At 45.0% G+C, this 16005-nt stretch overlaps 1 protein-coding gene across 7 annotated transcripts in view; it reads left to right on the forward strand.

The window, feature by feature from the left end:
- SCHIP1 (schwannomin interacting protein 1) overlaps positions 1–16005 on the forward strand; it is an 821995-nt gene that overhangs the window by 749917 nt on the left and 56073 nt on the right. The window contains exon 1 of one of the 7 annotated variants that reach the window (XM_063916153.1): positions 3633–3914. The exons of the other annotated variants lie outside the window; for them this stretch is intronic. Coding sequence (XP_063772223.1) covers positions 3885–3914 — 30 coding nt within the window. The 5' untranslated portion in view covers positions 3633–3884. Of the gene's footprint in view, positions 1–3632; positions 3915–16005 lie in introns of those variants that run through there. 7 annotated transcript variants of the gene reach the window in all.

The raw sequence follows: 16005 nt of genomic DNA on the forward strand, positions 1-16005 counted from the left end.
TCAATATTTGGTGTGACCTCCCTTTGCCTTCATATCATCAATTCTTTTAGTTTTTAAAGGGGTATGCGGTTAAAATATCGCCCCGTCTGGATCCCGCCTGTCTCAATACTGACAATACTATACCGCCGGCGAAGTAGGTGATTCCCCCTCTGTGGGTGTCCACGACACCCATATAGGGAGAATAGAACCTCTAGTCAACAGCGTGGCTTGCGCAGTGATCCAGCAAGGGGCTTCGTTGTCCTCACACCCCTGTCGGCATACTGACATTGGGCATCCCATACCAATACCTTTTAAAGGAACTTGACAGGAAGGTTGTTCTAAACATCTTTTGTGGATGTAAGCTTGCTTAAATCCTTCTGTCTCTTCATGTAATCCAACAGACTCGTATAATGTTGAGATCAGGGCTCTGTGGGTGCCATATCACCACTTCCAGGAATCCTTGTTCTTCTTTATGCTGAAGATAGTTTTTAATGACTTTGGCTGTTTGTTCGGGGTCGATGTCCTGCTGCAAAATAAATTTGGAGCCATTTAGATGCCTTCCTGATGGCATTGTATGATCACTATTTTGGAAAGCATGCTTGTGTGTGTGTGTGTAAAATATATATATATATATATATATATATATATATATATATATATATATATATATATATATATATATATATATACACACACACACTGCTCAAAAAAATAAAGGGAACACTTAAACAGCACATCCTAGATCTGAATTAATGAAATATTCTTATTAAATACTTTGTTCTTTACATAGTTGAATGTGCTGACAACAAAATCACACAAAAATTATCAATGGAAATCAAACTTATTAACACATGGAGGTCTGGATTTGGAGTCACACTCAAAATTAAAGTGGAAAAACACACTACAGGCTGATCCAACTTTGATGTAATGTCCTTAAAACAAGTCAAAATGAGGCTCAGTAGTGTGTGTGGCCTCCACGTGCCTGTATGACCTCCCTACAATGCCTGGGCATGCTCCGGATGAGGTGGCGGATGGTCTCCTGAGGGATCTCCTCCCAGACCTGGACTAAAGCATCCGCCAACTCCTGGACAGTCTGTGGTGCAACGTGGCGTTGGTGGATGGAGCGAGACAAGATGTCCCAGATGTGCTCAATTGGATTTAGGTCTGGGGAACGGGCGGGCCAGTCCATAGCATCAATGCCTTCGTCTTGCAGGAACTGCTGACACACTTTAGCCACATGAGGTCTAGCATTGTCTTGCATTAGGAGGAACCCAGGGCCAACCGCACCAGCATATGGTCTCACAAGGGGTCTAAGGATCTCATCTCGGTACCTAATGGCAGCCAGGCTACCTCTGGCGAGCACATGGAGGGCTGTGCGGCCCCCCAAAGAAATGTCACCCCGCACCATTACTGACCCACTGCCAAACCGGTCATGCTGGAGGATGGTGCAGGCAGCAGAACGTTCTCCTTTGCGTCTCCAGACTCTGTCACGTCTGTCACATGTGCTCAGTGAGAACCTGCTTTCATCTGTGAAGAGCACAGGGCGCCAGTGGCGAATTTGCCAATCTTGGTGTTCTCTGGCAAATGCCAAACATCCTGCACGGTGTTGGGCTGTAAGCACAACCCCCACCTGTGGACGTCGGGCCCTCATACCACCCTCATGGAGTCTGTTTCTGATCGTTTGAGTAGACACATGCACATTTGTGGCTTGCTGTAGGTCATTTTGCAGGGCTCTGGCAGTGCTCCTCCTGTTGCTCTTTGCACAAAGGCGAAGGTAGCGGTCCTGCTGCTGGGTTGTTGCCCTCCTACGGCCTCCTCCACGTCTCCTGATGTACTGACCTGTCTCCTGGTAGCGCCTCCATGCTCTGGACACTATGCTGACAGACACAGCAAACCTTCTTGCCACAGCTCGCATTGATGTGCCATCCTGGATGAGCTGCACTACCTGAGCCACTTGTGTGGGTTGTAGACTCCGTCTCATGCTACCACTAGAGTGAAAGCACCGCCAGCTTTCAAAAGTGACCAAAACATCAGCCAGAAAGCATAGGAGCTGAGAAGTGGTCTGTGGTCACTACCTGCAGAACAACTCCTTTATTGGGGGTGTCTTGCTAATTGCCTATAATTTCCACCTGTTGTCTATTCCATTTGCACAACAGCATGTGATATTGATTGTCAATCAGTGTTGCTTCCTAAGTGGACAGTTTGATTTCACAGAAGTATGATTGACTTGGAGTTACATTGTGTTGTTTAAGTGTTCCCTTTATTTTTTTGAGCAGTGAATGTATATATGTACGTGTGTGTGTGTGTGTGTGTGTGTATATATATATATATATATATATATATATATCTATATGTATATATATCTATATCTATATGTATATATATCTATATCTATATATATATATATCTATATATATATATATATATATATATATATATATATATAATCTCACACACACCATTAAGAATACACAATATATTTGTTATTTTTGAAAATAAAATATTTCTTTACACTTTTGGGGTCATAAAAGGAGATTTGACACTGTTTTTGCCAAAGGCGAGTGGAGCTGCAACTTTCAGAAATGATTAGAACAGGAAGATGCTGACTCTGGCACAGTGGAGTGGAATAGACAGAGGATGCCAGCCTGGTTACATAACATAGCTAGTGGCTCCCATCTAATCTGAATGTTCACATACAAATTTTTTAACATGCTCAAACAATTTTTGCTTCAGTATTTCTTTTTCCCCAACCAATCGTAACTGATCTGTGCAGTGTAAGCAGACAGACATCTTACCATCAGACTAAATAATGCATGTGCAGCTAATGCTTCTGTCGGTAAAGCCCTTAGATTACAGGCGTGGTCCATCCTCATCTCATGTAGCCTATACCATTTATGGTATTGCTAGGCTATTGCTAGTGACAGCAGTAGTGGAATGCAGAAACCTCTGTGCTTTAGAGCTTACCATCCATTTTATATATTATTTCTAATGTGCTAGGCAAGCATCATCCTTGTTGGACCACGAGATTTTCTATTAAAAAAAATAGCAATAACAATATCAGTGGATACGCAAATAATGCAAATAAAAGGCTTCCATCAAATAATAATTACTGATCTACAGTAGCTTAGGGAAAATGTAAAAAAGTCTTCGTTTAGATTTTGCATTTTTTATGCATTTATCTATAAAGTAAAACACAAAGAGAAATGTCTTTGCTTCTAATAATCAATATTGCTTTCTGTAATACTATGCTGCTTTGTGTGTTTAACTCTTGTCCTGCCAATTTCTATATATATATATATATATATATATATATATAATTAGCAATATTATTAGTGTTTGCATATAAAATGACACAGAGAAGTTGTTTCACCGTAAAAGCCATCATTTGCCAGGACACCTTACATGAATAATTGGCTAAAGCTAGCTATTTCTCATGTCAGATTACATTGGTTGATTTGTTTGTTTAATATTCCTGGTATTTTATTTTCTGTATCTATTTTAATGAGCAGAAATTTTCCACACCAGTTAACTGCCTTCATAAGCCCCAGAAGGTCACACCAGCCTCAGCCTTTCTTTGTATTTATTGTATAATTGGCCAATTGTGTTAGCGATGAGCTAGCCCTCCCTCCCCCATGCCTGTCCCAACTACACGTTATTATTAAGCCTCATCGCCCGCTCCCTGAGGAGACCAGCTCTGCCTGCTTTCTGTGGAGAGAGCTGTGCTATTGCGCAGGTTGGAACAGCACAAGCAGCATCCATTTTAATCTGCAGAAAGCCTCTCGCCCTGTTGGGCGTTTTTTCAGCCCCCCACCCTCTCTCAGTAGATGCTGTAATCCTTTTTGGTTTTCCCTTTTGCATCATCTGTGATCCGGTTTATGCTCCTTCTTGCTGTATGATGCTCTGAGATGGTACACCAGGAAAATTGTGCATACCAGGTAAGATTGCAGCGTGCATCGGCTGCTGTTCTCCATAGAAAGGCAAGGCCTGTACAGGGATACGGCTGTGTGTGCTGTAATGTTCCCCCTGACATAACATGGATTCTTGTATTCTATCAGCTCTGCTTTATCTGCTCAGCAGACCCTAGTCTGTCTTTTTTTTTTTTTTTTTTTGCTCAATGATCTAGAAAATGTCAAATACCACAGGATGAGCAATCGCTGAGAGTATTCTATAGTGGACAGTTATAGTTTCTGCTAGTATTCAGTTACAGATTATGCTGTGGTATTTCTGTTGTAACGCATTGGTGACCAATGTGACAACTAATGTTTAGGAAACGGTTATTTTAATGTGTTCCTAAATTGCTTAAATGTACATTATTAGGTAAATTGGTACTGTGATTATGGTTGCCTGGACAATTTTATAGATTGTAAGGTGGTTGTTGTTATTATTATTATCAGTAATTATAATAATGTTATATTCATTTCTGCTACATCATTATTTTAAATAACTTTTCCTGTGATTTTACATGGACACTTACAGTAATCTTTAAAATATTTATACAAGTTCTCTTTAAAAAAAAAAAAACTCTGGCTGTAGAAGTTTGCATTTTAAACATGTCTAACATATATTTATGTTACTTTCAGGTTACTTATTGCTTATTTTTTTTAACATTTTCTACATAAGAACTAAACTGTGTAACCCTAATCAGTGTTATCCTTGCCACTTGCTTGGAAATGAAAATGTGGAACTGATGGCCAAGGAGCTATCAGCAGCTCAAGTCTAGTTTGCTTCATATGTTTTCTATTTGATAGTGTGCTATTATTATTTGGTACATCTATTCTGTGTATTTCATTCAGTTTAATTTGCATATAAAGAAAAACTGTCTAAATTAAAATTTATATAACGTGGCTGTCGGCTGTGGCATAACCACTCCTTGGTGCATCAATTGGATTTTCTTTTTGAAAGTTAATTTAATAAAAAAGAATAAAAATAAACCCCCCCCATAAAATGAAAAAGCCGACTTTACATGGAAGTGCAGAATGCTTGGACAAAATGTGAGAAGTTACAATGGAAAGCAGCAGTTTTATAGAGTGAAATGTTCAGGTTACAAATCTGAGAACTTGGTGGTAAAAACTGTTCAGTGTATTTATGCTAAATATCATTGTTCCTAAATACACATATCCATTATGACATTAGTGATGTACACATTCCACAAGTGTCCCAACTACCAACAGTGTTCTCATACACAAAGTGCTGCTGACCCACACATACCAGCTGTGTCCACACATATACATAGACACTGTCAGCCGTGAAAGGGGATTTTCTCGCTCAGCCCAACCACTCCGTTTTTGTTCCTTCCGTTGCCAGGGAGCATTATTCCTTTACCATAGTGAGTTGTTATCATCATTGAGGTCATGGAGACTTGGTGATATTAGTCCAGCACTCATTAGAAACTAATTTTCTTATTTTGTGCAAGCTATTTTTTTGTCTTTTTCTTTGGCAAGGATCCTATTGAATATAATCATAAGGAAAACTATTTCTGGCACTCCAGTAGCTGTTGGCTAAGCATCTTGGGAGCTTCAGGAGAACAGTAGCCTTCACTGATCTTGTAGTTGCTTTGATCTCCCTTAAATCTTTCTCTCTTATAAAGAACCATTTCACCAAAAAGATTAACATTTCTTTAGATATGCCACCCCAGCACCCTCACCCAGACAACTGGTAAAATGTACAGGCTCCCATGACTAAAGATATATTTTCAGATGTAGGAGTCTATTTACTAAGTCTTGGATGGAGATAAACTCATTGGAGATAAAGTAGCAGCCAGTCAGCTCCTATCTGTCATTTTTCAAAGACAGCCTGTGACTTGGCAGTTAGGAGCTGATTGGCTGGCACTTTATCTCCGTCTACTTTATCTCTCTCCAAGGCTTAGTAAATAAAACCTCTTAATCCCTATCTGTGTGTATTTTTTATTCACACTCTGATAGAGTATATATACCACCTACTCGTATTCTGAAGGTGGGGTTGGGAGAAAAGACTTAATGGGGGGGGGGGGGGGGTATTCAATAATGTGAAAAGTCAGTAGACAGGAAAATAGACAGGAAAAAACAGACACCCAACTGACTTCAAACATTTGAATTCTCCCCAATGAGTCATCTGTCTACAGGTAGCCCCATCCATTGTGTCACAAAACTTACTTAGTCACACTACCAAATTACATGCACTGTATCTTTCTATAAAGTACTCACTATGCGGGAGATTTATCAAATATTGGAGAGAGATAAAGTGGAGCAATTTCCCCCTATGTCTTCCCCCTGATAACATTTATTATTATTATTATTATTTTCTCTAACGTCCTAGTGGATGCTGGGAACTCCGTAAGTACCATGGGGAATAGCGGCTCCGCAGGAGACAGGGCACATCTAAAGAAAGCTTTAGGATCACCTGGTGTGCACTGGCTCCTCCCCCTATGACCCTCCTCCAAGCCTCAGTTAGATTTTCTGTGCCCGACGAGAAGGGTGCACACTAGGGGCTCTCCTGAGCTCTTTGTGAAAGTTTTAGTTTAGGTTTATTATTTTCAGTGAGACCTGCTGGCAACAGGCTCACTGCATCGAGGGACTAAGGGGAGAAGAAGCGAACTCACCTGCGTGCAGAGTGGATTGGGCTTCTTAGGCTACTGGACATTAGCTCCAGAGGGAGGATCACAGGTTCAGCCTGGATGGGTCACCGGAGCCGCACCGCCGGCCCCCTTACAGAGCCAGAAGAGCGAAGAGGTCCGGAAAAATCGGCGGCAGAAGACTTTCCTGTCTTCAGGTAAAGGTAGGCGCACAGCACCGCAGCTGTGCGCCATTGCTCTCAGCACACTTCACACTCCGGTCACTGAGGGTGCAGGGCGCTGGGGGGGCAGCGCCCTGAGACGCAATAAATCGATAGAAAACCTTTTATGGCTAAAATAAATGCATCACATATAACTCCTGGGCTATATGGATGCATTTAACCCCTGCCAAAACATACAAGAAAACGGATGATAAGGACGCCGAGAAAGGGGCGGAGCCTATCTCCTCAGCACACTGGCGCCATTTTCCCTCACAGCTCAGTTGGAGGGAAGCTCCCTGGCTCTCCCCTGCAGTCACTACACTACAGAAAGGGGTTAAAAAAGAGAGGGGGGCACAAATTAGGCGCAGTATAAACAATACAGCAGCTATAAAGGGAAAAACACTTATATAAGGTTATCCCTGTATATATATAGCGCTCTGGTGTGTGCTGGCAAACTCTCCCTCTGTCTCCCCAAAGGGCTAGTGGGGTCCTGTCCTCTATCAGAGCATTCCCTGTGTGTGTGCTGTGTGTCGGTACGTTTGTGTCGACATGTATGAGGAGAAAAATGATGAGGAGACGGAGTAGAGTGTCTGTAATAGTGTTGTCACCCCCTGGGGGGTCGACACCTGAGTGGATGTACTGTTGAAATTGCGTGACAGTGTCAGCTTTGTATAAAAGACAGTGGTTGACATGAGACAGCCGGCTACTCAGCTTGTGCATGTCCAGACGTCTCATACAGGGGCTCTAAAGCGCCCGTTACCTCAGATACAGACGCCGACACGGATACTGACTCCTGTGTCGACGGTGAAGAGACAACCGTGATTTCCAATAGGGCCACACATTGCATGATTGAGGCAATGGAAAAAGTTTACACTCTTCTGATAATATAAATACCACCAAAAAAAAAAGGGGTATTATGTTTGGTGAGGAAAAACTTCCTGTAGTTTTCCTGAATCTGAGAAATAAAATGAGGTGTGTGATGATGCGTGGGTTTCCCCCCGATAACAATTGATAATTTCTAAAAAGTTATTGGCAGTATACCTTTTCCCGCCAGAGGTTAGGGTGCGTTGGGAAACACCCCCTAGGGGGGATAAGGCGCTCACACGCTTGTAAGAACAAGGGCTCTACCCTCTCTGGAGATGGCCGCCCTTAGGGATCCTGCTGATAGAAAGCAGGAGGGTATCCTAAAATGTATTTACACACATACAGGTGTTATACTGCGACCAGCAATCGCCTCAGCCTGGATGTGCAGTGCTGGGTTGGCGTGGTCGGATTCCCTGACTGGAAATTTGATATCCTAGATAAGGACAGTATATTATTGCCTATAGAGCAATTAAAAGATGCATTTCTATATATGCATGATGCACAGCGGAATATTTGCCGACTGGCATCAAGTATAAGTGCGTTGTCCAATTATACCAGTAAAGTGGTCAGGTGATGCGGATTCCAAACGGCATTTGGAAGTATTGCCTTAACAAAAAAGGGGATGTACCCCAGGTCGCCTCTCAAAATAAGACGCCGTATTATCAGGCGCAGTCCTGGTTGGCAAGCGGACAAAAGGGTTCCTCTTTTCTGCTTGTGACAGAGGGAGAGGAAAATGGCTGCAGAGATCAGCCAGTTCCAAGGAACAGAAACTCTTTTCCGCCTCTGCCAAGCCCTCAGTATGACGCTAGGGCTTTACAAGTTCAGGCACGGTGGGGTCCCGTTCTCAATGAATTTCAGTGCGCAGTGGGCTCACTCGCAAGTAGACCCCTGGATCCTTCAGGTAATATTTCAGGGGTACAAATTGGAATTCGAGACGTATCCCCCTCGCCGTTTCCAAAGGTCTGTTTTACCGACGTCTCCCGCTGACAGGGAGACAGTTTTGGAAACCATTCACAAGCTGTATTCCCAGCAGGTGATAATCAAGATACCCCTCCTGCAACAGGGAACGGGGTATTATTCCACACTATTGTGGTACCGAAGCCAGACGGCTCGGTGAGACCGATTTTAAAATCTAAAATCTTTGAACACTTGCATACAGAGGTTCAAATTCAAAATTGAGTCACTCAGAGCAGTGATTGCAAACCTGGAAGAAGGGGACTACATGATGTCTCGGGACATCAAGGATGCTTACCTTCATGTCAAAATTTACCCTTCTCACCAAGGGTATTTCAGGTTATGGTACAGAACTGTCACTATCAGTTCGGACGCTGCCGTAGGGATGGTCCACGGCACCCCGGGTCTTTACCAAGGTAATGGCCGAAATGATATCCCTTCGAAGGAAGGAAATTTTAGTTATCCCTTACTTGGACGATTCCCTGATAAGGGTAAGATCCAGGGAACACTTGGAAGTCGGTGTAGCACTATCTCAGGTAGTGTTGCGGCAGCACGATTGGATTCTCAATATTCCAAAATCGCAGCTGGTTCCGACGACTTGTCTTCTGTTCCTAGGGATGATCCTGGACACAGTCCAGAAAGAAGGTGTTTCTCCCGGAGGAGAAAGCCAGGGAGTTATCCGAGCTAGTCAGGAACCTCCTAAAACCGAACCAAGTCTCAGTGCATCAATGCACAAGGGTTCTGGGTAAAAATGGTGGCTTCCTACGAAGCAATCCCATTCGGCAGATTCCACGCAAGACTTTCCAGTGGAACCTACTGGACAAATGGTCCGGGTCGCATCTTCAGATGCTTCAGCGGATAACCCTGTCACCGGGGACAAGGGTATCCCTCCTGTGGTGGTTGCAGAGTGCTCATCTTCTAGAGGGCCGCAGATTCGGCATTCAGGACTGGGTCCTGGTGGCCACGGATGCCAGCCTGCGAGGCTGGGGAGCAGTCACACAGGGAAGGAATTTCCAGGGCTTATGGTCAAGCCTGGAGACATCTCTTCATATAAACATTCTGGAACTAAGGGCCATTTACAATGCCCTAAGTCAAGCGAAACCCCTGCTTCAGGGTCAGGCGGTATTGATCCAATCGGACAACATCACGTCAGTCGCCCACGTAAACAGACAGGGCGGCACGGGAAGCAGGGGGGCAATGGCAGAAGCTGCAAGGATTCTTCGCTGGGCGGAAGATCATGTGATAGCACTGTCAGCAGTGTTCATTCCGGGAGTGGACAACTGGGAAGCAGACTTCCTCAGCAGACACGATCTACACCCGGGAGAGTGGGGACTTCATCCAGAAGTCTTCCACATGATTGTGAACCGTTGGAAAAAACCAAAGGTGGATATGATGGCGTCCCGCCTCAACAAAAAACTGGACAGGTATTGCGCCAGGTCAAGAGACCCTCAGGCAATAGCTGTGGACGCTCTGGTAACACCGTGGGTGTTCCAGTCAGTGTATGTGTTCCCTCCACTGCCTCTCATACCAAAAGTACTGAGAATTATACGGCAAAGGGGAGTAAGAACGATACTCGTGGCTCCGGATTGGCCAAGAAGAACTTGGTATCCGGAACTTCAAGAGATGCTCACGGACGAACCGTGGCCTCTACCTCTAAGAAAGGACCTGCTCCAGCAGGGGCCTTGTTTGTTCCAAGACTTACCGCGGCTGCGTTTGACGGCTTGGTGGTTGAACGCCGGATCCTGAAGGAAAAAGGCATTCCAGATGAAGTCATCCCTACCCTGGTCAAGGCCAGGAAGGACGTAACCGCAAAACATTATCACCGCATTTGGCGAAAATATGTTGCGTGGTGGGAGGCCAAGAAGGCCCCTACAGAGGAATTTCAACTGGGTCGTTTCCTCCATTTCCTGCAAACAGGACTGTCTATGGGCCTAAAATTAGGGTCCATTAAGGTTCAATTTTCGGCCCTGTCGATTTTCTTCCAAAAGGAACTGGCTTCAGTGCCTGAAGTTCAGACATTTGTAAAAGGGGTACTGCATATACAGCCTCCTTTTGTGCCTCCAGTGGCACCTTGGGATCTCAATGTTGTGTTGAATTTCCTAAAGTCACATTGGTTTGAACCACTCACCACTGTGGACTTAAAATATCTCACATGGAAGGTGACGATGCTGTTAGCCCTGGCTTCAGCCAGGCGTGTGTCAGAATTGGCGGCTTTATCATATAAAAGCCCTTATTTAATATTTCATTCTGACAGGGCAGAATTGAGGACTTGTCCTCAATTTATACCTAAGGTGGTTTCTGCATTTCACATGAAGCAACCTATTGTGGTACCTGCGGCTACTAAGGACTTGGAGGATTCCAAGTTGCTTGACGTGGTCAGGGCCCTGTAAATATATGTTTCCAGGACGGCTGGAGTCAGAAAATCTGACTCGCTGTTTATCCTGTATGCACCCAACAAACTGGGTGCTCCTGCTTCTAAGCAGACGATTGCTCGTTGGATTTGTAGTACAATTCAGCTTGCACATTCTGTGGCAGGCCTGCCACAGCCAAAAATCTTAAAATGCCCACTCCACAAGGAAGGTGGGCTCATCTTGGGCGGCTGCCCGAGGGGTCTCGGCTTTACAACTTTGCCGAGCAGTTATTTGGTCAGGAGCAAATACGTTTGTAAAATTCTACAAATTTGATACCCTGGCTGAGGAGGACCTGGAGTTCTCTCATTCGGTGCTGCAGAGTCATCCGCACTCTCCCGCCCGTTTGGGAGCTTTGGTATAATCCCCATGGTCCTTACGGAGTTCCCAGCATCCACTAGGACGTTAGAGAAAATAAGAATTTACTTACCGATAATTCTATTTCTCGTAGTCCGTAGTGGATGCTGGGCGCCCATCCCAAGTGCGGATTGTCTGCAATACTGGTACATAGTTATTGTTACCAAAAAATTCGGGTTATTGTTGTAGTGAGCCATCTTTTATAGAGGCTTCTCTATTATCATGCTGTTAACTGGGTTCAGATCACAAGTTGTACAGTGTGATTGGTGTGGCTGGTATGAGTCTTACCCGGGATTCAAAATCCTTCCTTATTGTGTACGCTCGTCCGGGCACAGTATCCTAACTGAGGCTTGGAGGAGGGTCATAGGGGGAGGAGCCAGTGCACACCAGGTGATCCTAAAGCTTTCTTTAGATGTGCCCTGTCTCCTGCGGAGCCGCTATTCCCCATGGTCCTTACGGAGTTCCCAGCATCCACTACGGACTACGAGAAATAGAATTATCGGTAAGTAAATTCTTATTATCAGATATTTATATAGCGCACACATATTCCGCGGTGTTTTACAGAGAATATTAGGCCATTCACATCAGTCCCTTCCCCAATGGAGCTTACACTATGAGGGTCATTCCGACCCGTTCGCACGCAACGGTCTGTCGCTGCGGTGCAAACGGGTCCGGAATGCGCATTGCGGGTTACGACGCGGATTACGAAGAAAGTGGTCGCAGCGCCGGGCGCAAGAAGATTGACAGAAAGAAGGCGTTCCTGGGCGTCGCCAGACCGTTGGCGGGGAGTGGTGGAGAAAACGCAGGCGTGGTCAGAAGAACGGAGGGCGGATGTCTGACGTCAAAGCCGGGGCCTGCATCTCTGGAGCCGTCGCACAGGGCAAGTAGGTCTAGGGCTAGTCTTCTTTTACACAAAACTTTTTTAGCTTAGCAGGGCTGCACAAGCGTTTGCAGCCCTGCTAAGCTAAAATACACTCCCCCATAGACGTGTACTAGTTGATCGCACCAGCAGCAAAAAGTTGCTGGCTGCGATCAACTCAGAATGACCCCCCAATATTCCCTACCAAGTGCGCACACACACACATACACACACACACACACACTCTCTCTCTCTCTCTCTCTCTCTCTCTCTCTCTCTCTCTCTCTCTCTCTCTCTCTCTCTCTCTCTCTCTCTCTCTCTCTCTCTCTCTCTCTCATACTAGGGTTATTTTGTTGGGAGCCAAGTAACCTATCAGTATATTTTGGGATTGTGGGAGGAAACTGGAGTACCTGGAGGAAATCCACACAAGCATGGGGAGAATATACAAACTCCACACAGTTAGGGCCATGTTGGGAATCCAACCCATGACCTCAGTGCTGTGAGGCAGTAATACTAACCATTACATCATCCGTGCTTGCCGTGCGTTTCAATGCAGCTGAGAGCTATATGCTCTGTATAAAAAATGGTGTATGGCTTACAGGTAGGATAGTGGTTCTATTTGCCCAGATGAGCCCTTATAGATTTTTATTTACATTTTCTCTCAAGGGGGGATTAAATTAGCAATTGGGGTTCACACCGCACTTAATTACCCACGCCAGCCGATTCAGGGTTTATCCTGCATGTTAAGACCCTGAGGTTGACTCTTCCTCACAGCTTTAGGAGCTGCTAGGAAAAGTCTGCTATAAAAGGGAGCCTCTGGATTTAATGTGCAGGGAAACATATTGATTCTGCATTTTATATGGAATCAATGGGTTAGCTTGTGTTATCACAGGGCATACTGCCCGGAGTATAGACTGTTTTATTGAATAGCTGTCTGTCTTGAAACCCAGAGCTTAACTCCTCGGTCGGCAAATCCCAGAGGTAATTTGATACCTCCCTTAGAGAGGAAATTCCATGACCTTCATTTTTTCTCTCAAAATACTGATATACACATCAAGCCTTTTTAGATTTTGTGTTTATGTAATTTTAAGTACAACAAAAATGGTAGGTTTATTAAACATCATTCTAGCAAAACACAGTGATTAAAGAAACCTGTCCAAAATAACACTTTGTGTCATAGGCTACTTGGCTGTAGATAATAAGTACCTCAAATTCACGAGTGACATAGTAGCTATCCATTCATTGGTAGGTACTGTACATCAGTGTGTTTAATGTATAGATAGCATGGGCAGGTGTTTGTGCTTAGTAGTAGCGCTATTGCAGCCTGCTTAGATGAGGTCATGCCCTACTTTTCATTTACTGTGTCTAGAGAAAGTATGACATTGTCTGAAGGGGAGCAATGAGTACTGTGTGGGGTGTGAATCGGGGAAGGGGAGCAGTGAGCACAGACTGCAATGTGGATTGGGGGTAGAGGAGCAAAGTGTGGGAAGGTGAATCGGGGAAGGGGAGCAGTGAGCATAGTGTTGGGGGTGTGAATCGGGAAAGGGGAGCAGTGAGCACAATGTGCAGTGTGGATTGGTGATAAGGGAGCACAGGGTGGGGTGTGAATCGGGGAAGCAAAGAACTGAGCACAATCTGGGGTGTGGATTTGGGGGTAGGGGAGCACTGTGTGTGTGAATCAGGGGAAGGGGAGCAGTGAGCATTGTGTGGGTGTGGATTGGGGGTAGGGGAGCACAGTGTGGGTTTGAATCGGGCAAGTAAAGCAGTGAGTACAGTGTGGGTTTTAATCGGGCAAGTAGAGCAGTGAGCACAGTGTGTGGATTGGGTCTAGGGGAGCACAGTGTGTGTGTGAATCGGGGAAGGGGAGCAGTGAGCACAGTGTGCTGTGTGGATTGGGTGTAGGGGAGCATAGTGTGTGAATCAGGGAAGGGGAGCAGTGAGCACAGTGTGCTGTGTGGATTGGGTGTAGGGGAGCACAGTGTGGGTGTGAATCGGGGAAGTGGAGCAGTGAGCACAGTGTGGTGTGTGGATTGGGTATAGGGGAGCACAGTGTGTGAATCGGGGAAGGGGAGCAGTAAGCACAGTGTGCTGTGTGGATTGGGTGTAGGGGAGCATAGTGTGTGAATCAGGGAAGGGGAGCAGTGAGCACAGTGTGCTGTGTGGATTGGGTGTAGGGGAGCATAGTGTGTGAATCAGGGAAGGGGAGCAGTGAGCACAGTGTGCTGTGTGGATTGGGTGTAGGGGAGCACAGTGTGGGTGTGAATCGGGGAAGTGGAGCAGTGAGCACAGTGTGGTGTGTGGATTGGGGGTAGGGGAGCACAGTGTTGTGGGTGTGAATTGGGGAAGAGGAGGACAATGGGCATGTCTGTGACAGGTTGGCAGCCATTGGTGACGTGACTGAAATGCAGGTATGGAGTATCTAGGGATGATTAGTACATTTATCCAGCTATATAACAATATTTAATTATGTTAAAATGTGTGTTTTGTTAAGGGGGGTACACACGGAGCGATAATCTAAGCAATCTGACTAGATTGCTTAGATTTTCAGCAAGATCGCTCCGTGTGTAGCCCTAACAGCGATAGCGATGCGCAGCCCCGCGCATCGCTATCGCTGCTGCTAGATTGGCCTGCATGCAGGCCAATCTAGCGCGTCGCTCACTTCACCCGCTGGGTGAAGTGAGCGGCCCCCCCGTCTCCCACCGCACGCTCAGCACAGATCGCGCTGTGCTGAGCGCCGGGAGAGATGTGTGCTGAGCGGTTCGCTCAGCACACATCTCTCCAGCATCGGGCCGTGAGTACTGGCCTTAAGATTTCATTTCACACTTGTGACATTAGGATTTATTTTTTTTAAAGATAATTTTTGCAGTGATAGTGTGATAATAAACCTTCCAGACAATGGATTCTGGTTCTTGGTGAATCTTGTTAAATTACCTTTTTTCCCCATTTTAAGAATATCTTTCCCATGAGAGAGGGGGGTATAAACTGTCAGCAGATTACCAGCAAAAGTGTGATGGGTTAATGGGGCTGTACATTGGGAAAAGGCTGCTGCCTGTTCAATGCAAATATTTGTTGTTTGGTTTAACAGGGTGTTAGTGACATTTATGGGTGTGCACAGCTGCCAGTGCTGTCACTTGTTTTTATGGGGGTCTCTAACCTTTCACCTAGCAGAGACCCCAGCTCAGCACTTGCAGAGACATCTACTACTGATTGTCCTCTTGCAACTGAGGTTTCTTTTGTAATGTTTTAGTGCCTGGGGTGTTATTCCGCATACTTCCCAATAATCAGATGATAGCAGACAATGGGGCAGATGTATTAACCTGGAGAAGGCATAAGGAAGTGATAAACCAGTGATAAGTGCATTGTGATAAACCCACCAGCCAGTCGGCTTCAAAATGTAAATTAACAGGAGCTGATTGGCTAGTGGATTTATCACCTTGCACTTATCACTGGTTTATCACTTCCTTATGCCGTCTCCAGGTTAATACATCTGCCCCAGTGCTCTTTAGCATGCATTTTGTGATACCTGATTTCAGTGGCGTATTATCCAGATCAGCCTGGTGGATGTATAATATAACCAGACAGCTATTGTAGGGACTGGCAGGAAGCTGACCGGGCTTGTTTGCATTCATTTTAGATGGAGCACAAATAGAACAGCTGAACAAGCTTGTTATTGGTATTCCTCAAACCACACAGATTAAAATTGTCCATCCAGTATCTTTTTCTATGAAACAGATTGTGTTTATAGCCATAGCACACTGAAATTGTCTGTTTGTAGTATTTGTTATAGTAATGCAACTATGCAGTGACGTTTTATTGGGTTATTTGATACTGGAC

Source organism: Pseudophryne corroboree, chromosome 4 (genome assembly GCF_028390025.1).
Source record: "Pseudophryne corroboree isolate aPseCor3 chromosome 4, aPseCor3.hap2, whole genome shotgun sequence".
NCBI classification, from domain to species: domain Eukaryota; kingdom Metazoa; phylum Chordata; class Amphibia; order Anura; family Myobatrachidae; genus Pseudophryne; species Pseudophryne corroboree.